The 11,646-nt window shown below is 38.1% G+C and overlaps 1 protein-coding gene and 1 non-coding gene across 2 annotated transcripts; one reads left to right on the forward strand and one right to left on the reverse strand.

The window, feature by feature from the left end:
* The first annotated feature begins 790 nt into the window (after positions 1-790).
* Positions 791-11,423, forward strand: LOC141905447 (uncharacterized). Its single transcript, XM_074794314.1, has 14 exons — positions 791-890; positions 2,878-3,373; positions 6,386-6,454; positions 6,801-6,899; positions 7,040-7,086; positions 7,193-7,265; positions 7,379-7,506; positions 7,897-7,976; positions 8,092-8,187; positions 8,281-8,449; positions 8,654-8,719; positions 8,803-10,294; positions 10,385-10,479; positions 10,642-11,423. Exons 2-14 carry the CDS (start codon positions 3,162-3,164, stop codon positions 10,788-10,790), a joined length of 2,775 nt encoding a protein of 924 aa, XP_074650415.1. The 5' UTR covers positions 791-890; positions 2,878-3,161; the 3' UTR covers positions 10,791-11,423.
* Trnan-guu (transfer RNA asparagine (anticodon GUU)) lies at positions 8,507-8,580 on the reverse strand. Its single transcript has one exon. It is a non-coding gene; the product is annotated as a tRNA-Asn (tRNA).
* Positions 11,424-11,646: the final 223 nt, after the last annotated feature.

Genomic DNA, 11,646 nt, shown 5'->3' on the forward strand with positions numbered 1-11,646 from the left:
CCGTAGAGACGACTGTTCGACAAATCACTCAGTCGCGATAGCCTGGAACGGGTGTTTTTTTCCACCCAGTCCAGGAAGTGGTTGTTGTCCGCAGAGATCTGCGTCGCTCTATGATCCTAGTGTACACTAAGGTTCTTTGTGAAGTGTTTTTTTTTATATATCAAATCAACTTAAAACAAAACAATAACTTTGACTCGAACTGGGTGTTATCATTTGGCAAGAACACGGAATTTTTTCGGCTTTTTCCGTCGATATAATGATAACAGCGATATGATAAACGGGGCCAAAATAAGAATTTCTTTGTTTTCGCGCAAAAAATTGAATTTTAGAGAATATTCGAACTTTTCTCAACTATAGCTCATTTGCATATCAAGAATGTAAGGCCCGACAGCTACCACACTTCTCTCTAATCCGTTTTTTAATGCATATGATAATTTCTTAAAATTTGACCAAACTGTTGTAGGCCTAAGGACAACTTGCGACTTTCACAAAATTGGTAAATTATTTGTACGCCAATCTGCATATCGAAGGTGATCCAATTAGTCACGGTAAGCAAATTAAAAACAGCGGGACGTGAATAGAATCGTTTTTGTCTCAAATCCAATGAACCCCAGGCAGTACATATATTGTACTGTAATAAGTCCATTCATTATAGATATCGTTTTATGTATGTGTACAATAAACAGACATTCCGCAGACCGTTCAAATTCCTTTCTCAATACTAAAATAACACCAGTACAGTTCGAAGGACTCCAACCGGCAAAGTACAAGAAAATAGTCAACGTGGGAATATCTATTTTCATTTTAATATCACTATTCGGTATAAATGTTTTTCGTTCTCAGATGCAGACGGATAGACGCTTGACGTGACGTCATCGCTTTGTGACGTGGTAAGTAATTTTTTATTCAATGTTAGTCATGATATCACCATCAAAACGTTGACTCCTAAACACGTATTGCTTGACCAGTGCCGTAAAACTATAAGTACGAATGAACCACCTTTCATTTCCTAAAATGTTGGAACTGATAATATATATATAACTAGTCATTACAAACAAACAGGAGCTATTTGGTGATATCTGGCGTATTGGTGGAAAAGAATAGAACATTTTTCTCTGTTTTTCTCTGCAATTTGGTCTCGAATAAAGTAAGTTTGAAAATATGCACATATTTTAAACGAGAACTAACCAAACAGTGATGATCTTACCCTTCAAACAGACAACAGAAAATTCTGGAAAACAGAAAGTTGGGAAAATTCTGGACAGAAAAGTCTGGAAATATTTCTGGAATTCTGTGAAGCGTCAATTCTGGACATTTTTCTGGATTTTTTAAGTCAATACTTAAATTCCTTAAGGTAGCAGGGTGGGAACCCAGAACCCCAGCGCCCCCTAGATACGGGCAGTGTAGTCTCCGTGGCTGCTGCTTTTCCAATCTTTATTTCAATTAAAAGAAGCTGTCTGCGTTGAATGATATAAGCTAGATTTATTGGTTCACATGCGTAAAAACGAACATTCTTTATTCTGATGTTATTATACCCAGCGGCGACGATGTGATTTCATATTCGCGGCGAGGTTCGTTGTTATATTTCACTGATGACTAATTATCAAGTATAAGAATGAAACACGAGCTTTTGCTGCTAGAACCGAGAGTAGGAACAATGCATAACGCGAACAATGATTCACGTCCAGTAAATCGATGCCGTCAAATAATCAGAATACTGTTCTTCTCTTATCCTCTCCTATCGTTCACCGTCGGTGTATTTACACGGGATCGACTTCGTCGGACGCCACTAAACAGTATAGATTTACAGGTAAAAATGATAGCGACTCCGATATACTCTCGAAGTGAATGTGTGGGTGGTTTTGATAACATTTTGCCAACGTTTGTACTATACGCCTATACGTAACTCATTCAACCATAAGAGGTACGTTTTCCTGGATATCTATCTGCATTTTCAAGGGTTATCCCGTATGTTACATTTTTTAAAGGCAAAGAGAAAGCCAGAAATAAACACTGACATTTCCAACCTATCTAACGACTGTTTCCACTATAGGGGTTCACTCAATGCCCTGCGTATCTTCTTCTGACTGTTCGGCGGATACTTTTTTTGCTGATTTTCTTTTCTTTCACTCGGTGCGCATCCTTTTGTTTTCTGGATTTTGAGTTGGAAATGTGCCACATAAGTTAGTTATATATAACGTGGAGGTAGGGGGTTAGTGTAAATACATAAAGTTAGACGGTTAGGTATGCACACACCTGGATGTCTCTAATACATACAGGATACATTATTCAGCTTACTTATAATTTCTAGATCAAATCTAAAATAGAAAAGGTATATTTTCGTTGTAAAAAAGAACCTACTTTTCGCCGTTGTATATAATATGTAGGTAAATGATTCCGAACTCAAATTAAGTTATTTTCAATCATTTGAATGACGGAAATGTTTATACACTAACATTTACACAATTTTGGAACTGGCTCCTGTTATTATTATTTTCCGCTTCAACAACAACTTATTTATCTTGGCAAATACCTGGCAAACCGGTGGTCTTGTTGATCTCCAATATTGACATATGCCCGCGTGGTTCGGCGACCGAAGTCCACTCCGTACTGATGTCAGAAATAGACCATAGATAAATAGACCTGATACAGAGATTTATGTATTTATGACCCTAATTGCTAGACCAAGCATTGCATAATGTCGTTGATATATCGACTACATCTACATATACATGATAATCGCCATATTTTGCCACAAAGCCTTAGTGACAAGAACACGTAAACTGACAATCTATGATTACATTTTGATTACAGTATTATATTTCACCACGAGATTTTAATCTCCGAATTAAAACTTCTCCCGTATTTTAATTGTAGAATTGATTAATGTTGATATAGATTAGAGAAAGTGAAGTCGTTGTAGTAAGAGTATTCAGTCGGTGGCCGCCATCTCTGGGAACGAAACAGGCGCTCCACGTGCGGCGCGAATACTCGCTATGTAAAACTGGCCGTGTGAAGATGAATACTGCGTCATGCTCGTCGAGGCTGAATACCGGTTAAAGGTGGATTATTTGTGGAACTAATCAAACAAAATGAACTTATTGATTTGTGAGAAATGTACACGGATTTAGCATAATTCACTAATAGAAGCCGCCTTCCTCATGGAAATGACAGAATTGGATAAGAACGGCAAGGAATACCGACGAGACGGCACCGCAGATGAACGAAAGTTGATGAACAAACCGGAAAGTGGCCAGCGTCGAGAAGCTAAAATGGAATTGACTTTGAAGAACGAATTTAGGAATTATTTCAGGCATTCGTCGATGCACGGACTTCGTTATTTAGTTGAACCATCTATGTTCAATATGAGGAGGTACGTGCTATATGCTATTCGAATAGCTGTTGAAATTGTAATACAGTTTAATCCAAAAGCATGTGTTTTTCAAATTAGATTATGTTCCCCTGCGGTTTGCTTGTATGGCCGTATTGCTAATTGTGGTTAAATATCGTTAGACTTCTTTCATTAAGATCGATACATGAAGTGCTCAATCGTGTTTTTCGAGTATAGTCGAAAAGAACTATTAAATCATATGCTAATCTCGTTAAAGCTGAAAGCGATCTTTCCCATACACTCAAGTAAAGTACCGTCAAAGGGAGTGCCTTCGGTGTTAGACGCTTTTTTTATATACGGAATGAGATTTTGAAATCTGAAAGGTTTTAATCAAAAGCAATTCTCATAATGCATTTTTGCCGAAAGCTACTCATGAAAAGCAAACATCGGAGGTTCATTGTTTAATAACTTCAGGAATTTATGGCAAATGCAGTGAATAAGATAGAAATGGCCGAGAAGGCTTAGCAATATTCATGGGTTCACGAAATTGGTTTATTGTTTTCAGCGCAACCTGTTGCGACTACCGTTACATCACAATCCACCGAAAACATGTGTTCATTCGATAGGAACACAGTTTCACAGTATAGTGTGAACAACATAAACATTATCGCAATTAACCATTCAACCATTCGTTAATAATCGATCGCTAATTACCCCCACGAAAATCAAGATGGCTTCTTCGTGTATAGACTCATATATTCATTATAAAAGCATTTTCGTGTAGGCGAAAGCCAAAAAGTCGGTCATTTGTAATTAATTCATAAAATGTGGAGAGTGTTGTGTGTTATAATTGAGGACGGTAATTGTAGTGAGGCCACGATTGTAAGCAACACATCGCGTCGTATTTTGTACACACTCTGACACCGTGTCAGGACTCAAGGTCACAATTAGATCATCATTCATTTTTGATAAGATAAGCATATACAAATCGATGATCGAATACGCTTAGAATTTGAAACGAAAGCGATCATGCAATTCTGCTACGTAGATTGAGTGACTTTTTATTCAAAACTAGTTAAAAGAATCGTGAATTTGTCACTATTTCATGACATACTTTTTTAGTGTCAATTTAGATTGAATATTTCCGGAATTATATTGAATATTTCCCGATTCTAAGCTCTATTTCTCCGGCATGTATATTCATACCTCAGCTAGCCTTTGAAACCAAAACAAAAAATTGACCTCAAAAGCCCTTGAGAGCAAATTAACATTATTACTATATTTAACTTCATGATAATTGATGGAAAACCATCGAAGTACATGGCCGTTTTGTGATTAGCAATTATCACGGCATCAGCAATTAACGGCAGATTCCAACGGCAAATATGTAAATTACCTTTACTTACCAAAACAGACAATACACGGAAAGGAACCCGATGATTCATGTAAATAGACCCGAATTGTAGGGTCTTTTTTTATAAAAAACTGTCGTAATTGCAATTTAGACTTATTTGAGATGCAGTTACTAAATCATTTTCGTCTGGCAGTAGTAATTTAGTTCGTGACATATGCCGCGATATTCGGGACTCGTAAACTCGATTGTAGTCTGGACATAAAGTCACAGAATTAAAACAAAGATGTTTGTTCAGTAATCAGTTTCACCCTCGTATATTTTCGTTGCATCATATTCACGGCTAGAAAAACTGACCTCGCAGGAACCAACTCTGGCATTCGAGTCTATAGCGAATAGTTAGTAATGCGGGCATATTATGCCTAGTTCGTATTGCGAATATATTTATACACCACTTAGAATACCGTATTTAAGTGATTTACTTACATGATTCCATTAGCACTGAAAACACTTCTGTGTGACTCACATGAAAACATAGCTGAACCTGCTATAGTTCATATGGACTGGCGATCAATCGCTTTTATCGATAATACTTAGACTTTTTATTCGATTTTATGGAAATAAATCTCTAGTTACCAATTAGGAATTTAATTCGATTACAGTGTCACTTGGATTAACCCACTTGCTTGATAAGAGAAGTAATTCGTCCTTGCGAACTACGTGCATACTGTTTGCCGGTACGGGTATATCGCCGCCGGTGTAAGATTTCGTTTTATCACGGATCAGATAACCAGACTTACCCCCAACTCCTTCGTTTCGATAATGCACCCGTTAATATATATACAGTTCATTCAAGCCTCGGTATTTATTTTACATCGAATAGCCGCTCATAGATATAGGCTCACCCCCTCCCTCGGACCCCGGTCGTTTTCCCTGTAGAATCCTATGATAATATAAGGTGTATTCAGAATGTGATGATATCGAATTGCACCTGTAACAATATGACGAACTTCCCCTCCCCTCCATTTTATTAAGGGGAGCACATAACTGATCATGAATGTAATTTTGTCTTTAATCTCGAAAGACACTTAACAGCATTTCGGAATAATGTTCCATACAGAACCGGTACTGTTTTACAAGGGAAGGAATGTGATCTATTTGTCACCTGACACATGTCGCGTGGGTTCCTCTTTTGTTCGCTCCCGAACATATTTTAGTTGGCATTTGGAAAAAGACCGTAATTACTGTTATGTGGTATGAAGTGCGTCAAAAGTTTTGTGAAAAATGAATGTGTGAAATATAATAGTGACTTTTGTGAAGAAAGTTATGGATGGCTCCGGGGGTGGTTACGTAAAAATTCCAGTGTTTTGTATTGAATCTCGTGAACAAGTTTTTTGGTATTTCATGGGTGCAAAATTGAAGGGGTTGGAATTCATAACGATAACGATGAAACTGTCATAATTCATGAAAATTAATGTGTGTTTAATGATGATTTACACCTACGTGAAATGATAGTGCTTGAATGAGACAATTCTGATCTTTGATCAAATCAAAAATACAAGTTATCTAGTTTGGTTTCATCTAGGATATTATGTGGTTTACCGCACAGCGATTCGTGATGAATCAAAGCATAGATTTGTTTTTATAAGGTGGTTTATTTGGTTGATCTATGATTATTATTTTGAAAAATGATTACTTTTCAGAATTTTGTGGTTAATCGCTATACTGGTAGTGGTTACGCTGTATTTTTACTCAGTGATCGGTGCCATTATGTGAGTAACGCTGGGATATATATGTTAAGTTACGAAAATAAAGCTTTCTAGGCGTTCTAAAAATGTCTTCACTATACCTGAGATGTATTTTTGCCAATAACCCCTTGCCGGGTACGTTACCCGAGGCGGTTGTGAGATATTTCACAAATGAACCGCCAGGCAACGTCAAACATCGCTAAATATCTATAACAAACATGATATTATTACATCCTTATCAATAAAATCAAAAATTCGTAAAGACTATGAATATTTGATAAAATACACTATTGCATACTCTGTTTTGGATGCGAATTGATTACTCGAATTATTTTATCAAAATGAAATCATGAAGGTTGTTTTTCTGTAGGTATTACTTGTCTTATCCTACGTCTATGATCTACACTCTACAACAGAATATGGTGCTTGCGTTCCCAACGATTACAATTTGCAATTTAAACCAATGTAGGTGAGTGCTAGCTATTAGGGCACTAAGAGTTTCTTCAGCGAATTCGCTTGAAGTCATTCCTTAAGTATATCATTAAAGTCATTTCGTAAGTATCGGTCATTAAATGCGTCAAAGATAAATTACTTTTTTTGTACTTCCAGACTTTCAACTGCGCAAAAATTACCATATCACGAAGACAGATTCATGCGTGAGTATAATATTAATTTGCATTAATGATAATAATGAGTCAAATAAATAATTTCATTTAGTTTAAACAACTCGTAATATACGCGTATGCGATGTATGAATTTTAGCGACTGATTCGGAGTCGAATTTGACCACGTATTACGAAGACTGCGCACACAATAAATACGATATGATTACAAGGTAACGCATACTTAAAATATGCATAGAAAATGCATAATCAAAAAGCGAAATATTTTCATTTACGCATCACCAATTTGTAAAGAATGTAGTTTGAATGTTTGTTTTTTTTCTAGTTGTGAATGGAATGATTTGCGGTGTGAACCGAGTGATTTCGACTCGGTTGTGATAGATTCGCGAATTTGCTACGTTTTCGCTCCGAAATCTAAAGGCGTCAACGTACCGCTGACAGTGGATAAAGCAGGTATATTTCCGCGAGACGCTCTTGTGTATATACGATCAGTTCCCCGGGTAAATTGGTAGAGAAACTTGATAAGCAGGCTCTTGTTTAATGTGATATATAAAGCTGTACGTTACCTCCTGAACATGTCAAAAGCTTCCGAGGGGAAATTGACCCGATGTGAAAGATCATTGCATATACCCACCATACTTACCGAGTCATCCGACGAAGATGTTCAGAATTTTTCCCCAGAGGCAGAAACAATTACAACACGAGCGTTATTACTGTCCTAATAGCATTCGACACTTCCTGATATCATACAACCCTAGCCGATAGACAGCTGACAAATACTGATGTTGAAGGACTATCGCAAAAATACGTATTTCAAAGCGACCATGATTTATGATTTTGTAGGTACAAAATTCGGATTGAAATTGACCGTGAATACAGAGCAGTACAAATACACAGGATATAGTCCAGAAGCGGGATTAAAAGTGGGTGTTTTTACGGAGTTAAAGAGTTCGAAAAGATTAAGATAAACATTAGAATAAACATAGATATGTTAGTTATTTCAATTTTGTTAGTTATTCCGTATTTCTGTATTTTTAGATATACGTCCACGACGCGTCGTCATTGCCCGATCCTGGTGAAGCTATGATGGTCGGGGCGGGAACTAATAATTTGATAGCAGTCCAATCTGCTGAGGTAAATGAATACGCATTTACGTAGAACTATACCCGGTAATCTCTTATTCAAAGTGTTTCCTTAAAGTATTGATACACACTATTTTTTCCATAGACTCGAGCTTTGCCGGTTCCGTACGGGGTTTGTGTTAGCTCAAAAGAACTCGAGTACTTCCAAGTGTACAACGAAGTAAACTGTAGGGTCGAGTGCCGTGCTAAGTATTTACTACAGAAATGTGGATGTATCGACGAGCCGTTATTACCCGTTAATATATTAAAAACAGGTTAGTCTTATAAAACAAATCTAATGTAAAAAAGTTCGGAGTGAACTAAAAGGAAAAAGTCCCTGGGTGGGCTCGAACCACCAACCTTTCGGTTAACAGCCGATCGCGCTGACCGATTACGCCACAGAGACAATTAATGCTTAAGTAGATTTCAGCGATTCCGGCAAGTGAAAAACCATTCAATGTTGTAGTTTTTGTTTTCAGGCGTTAATGACAGCGTGACGATTTGTACAGTTGGAAAATACTACGACTGCGTTTTAGGGGCTGTTGGTAAGCGCTTCTGAAATACTTCCTGTCCTGTCGCAATATCTTACGTGAAATAAACTTGACAAATTAAATCGCTTTCATTCCAGCTGAATTTAAGACGGAAAGTATCAATTTGTGCAATTGCACTCCCAATTGTCTCACACGAAAATACAAAACTGCGACGAGCCAGGCGACAATGGCGAAGGCGTATCTGGCAAGTATGGATGACAGTTCGTCTGCCATCCAAATAAACCGGGCAATTCAGGGTTATTCAGATTCGCGTTTAAAACGATACGCCAGCAGTACGCTGACCACTGACCACGAAGAGGCTCTTTTCCGTCATTTTCTGGACGGCGTATCGGACCTGGCGAGTTGGGGCTGGGCCGCGATCCGCACATCCGTACAATCTATCATCGAACGGATGCAAACGTTGTCAGAAGCCCGGAATGGATGGGGGATGTACAGACAAGCGGCCGTTGAAGCTATCAATCAATACAATCGAACTTTTAGGTACCAATTGACGGAAGTGTTCGAAGGCGCGAGACTCACTCTGACCTCTTATTTGGATGTTTTGTCGTCATATGCCTACGTGCACGGTCGAACACGGGCTTCCAATAAACAACTAGATCCGACTGAGCGTTCGTTGCTGAAATATAAACGTGATAATTTCCGGATGCAATACGATCACACCATGGCCGCGCTCGAATTCGTCGAGTCGCTTTTCATCCGGGGTCGACTGAAAGACCTGAATTCGGAACAGCGTCGCCTGAGAGAGGAGTTCCGCTTCGGACTCGAATCGTTGAAAAGAAACGAATCGGCCGTCGCCGCCCTGAAGACTTCTGAATTCTTCCGATTCTACGCCGTGGCCGAAGACTTTCGCGAGCGCATTTTACCGCGGGGCGAAGCCGCTTACAAACAGTTCGGCACCCGCTTGAGCGAAAGTGTGATAAACATGCGAAATCTCGAAAATTCGCTGAATTTACATCTGCGAATTTTAGCGAACGAGTTTTCATTCTGTAACGACTGTGATACTAATCTATTAGACATAACTAGTCAGTGGAATCGACTTTACGCTAAATATTTTACAAATCAAAATAGCGTCAACGTCGATGTGCGCAAAGAGGTGTACAACAAGACATTGGAAAACCTGAAATATTTAACTAAATTAATGGATAACTTATCGAGACATTTGAAAACGACCGAAAATAGCACTTACATAGTTTTGAACACGTTAGAACAAATGTACACAGTATGCATCGATAGCGTTCTGATCAAAGACATAAATCTTGGAAAATTTGCCATTTGGAACGAAACCAGTTCGATCGTTGAAATGCCGACAAAATGGGGCAATTTCGCACATTCCAGGCAACTGTTCAAATCGGTTTTTCAAGATATCATGGGCCGCTTGAAATCGAAGTACATCTCCGGTATCCCGAAACATCCCGCTTCGGATAAGAAGCCGGAATTTCAGTCGTTGACGGAGAACCTCGCCAACAGACGGCGATTGGTTCTCGAACCACTGAAAACATTTAGCTCATACATGGAATCTTTCCTGGACAGTATTAATAAAACAAATATCAATTCTGGAATGTTTTATTTGTGAGTATCGCGACCGTTTTGGATGTGATTTGAATATTTTTCTTGATTCGAGAAATTAATGATCGTTTTCTACTATTCGTTTTATCGCAGTGATAACTTTCTTACGCTGAATGTATATTTAAAAGACCTGACGACTGAGACGTATACAATGGTAGCTATGAGCAGCCCTCAATCACTTCTTATAGGTCAGTATTTACGCTAAATAATCTACAACTTCTTACCAACAAATAAAACAGCGCTATTTTGATTGAGTTCCCACATTGAGGTAATTCTGTTGGTAATTTCCCTCCAATTTGAATTCAATTATATCGATCGTCTCACGATGATGAATTCTCTATTTTCCGCAGCCATTGGAAGTTTTGGTGCAATATTTATTGGTGCTAGCCTGGTGACTTTGTTGGAGATCGTAGACGTCGTGCTACATCACGCGGCCAAACGATTCTGTCGACCGCCGAACAGCAAAGACATTCACACGACCAGTACAACTGCTGTTTGAATGTTTACATATCGAATGTTATATTTGGAAAATCCGCTCCCCGTGATTGTTAGATAATCGGCATTAAGAAATGTCCGTTCTAAAACGCAATTTTTTCTATACATCATATATAAACCTATCTATTTTCATTCTCGCTGATAAGCTCATATAATGAGCGACATGAGACACAAATGCAGGAAGAACTCTGTAAAATCATTTGTTTGTCTTCGAGAAAAAACCACGAAAATCCCGTTTCGTCGTTGGAAACATCGCTGTGCTCTATGCTTGAACCTTTTTTCTAGACTTAGAAAGCCGTCCAGAATATTGCGAATAACACGAATAAATGAGAATGAAATCTTCAAAAGTAATCATCAGAATTTCGTCCGTCGCAATTTAATTACCGGTCGAATTCGTCAGACTCGATATTAGTTTGAATGTAAATATTGAATATATGTATATATATATATACGTAAGTTTTCTAATGAAATTAGATAATCTGTTTATGAATCACCATGACCCGCTGCTGAAAACAACCTAAGCTTCTCAAATATCTACGAACTTGTAGAAATAATTGTATTCAGAAATAAGATCACCGATTAATTCAGTGATGAATCTTCTGAGTTGATAAGAAAATAATTTAAAGAGTTGATAAAAAGCTATATTCAAAATAAGCGTTCTTGTTATCGTTGATGAATGTAAATTGCAATTGAGAGGGAGAGAGAGGTCTGACTGATACAGCTTATCTATTCTCTTTGGAGCGCGAAACCACTGGGGATGACTGGATAACTGTGGCGTGAAAGCCTGGATGAAACTGATAGACGTGTGATGTCAACCATCAAATACATCCGACGCATCTTCGAAATCCTTCTCCGAATCG

This window comes from Tubulanus polymorphus, chromosome 5, assembly GCF_964204645.1.
Source record: "Tubulanus polymorphus chromosome 5, tnTubPoly1.2, whole genome shotgun sequence".
NCBI lineage: Eukaryota > Metazoa > Nemertea > Palaeonemertea > Tubulaniformes > Tubulanidae > Tubulanus > Tubulanus polymorphus.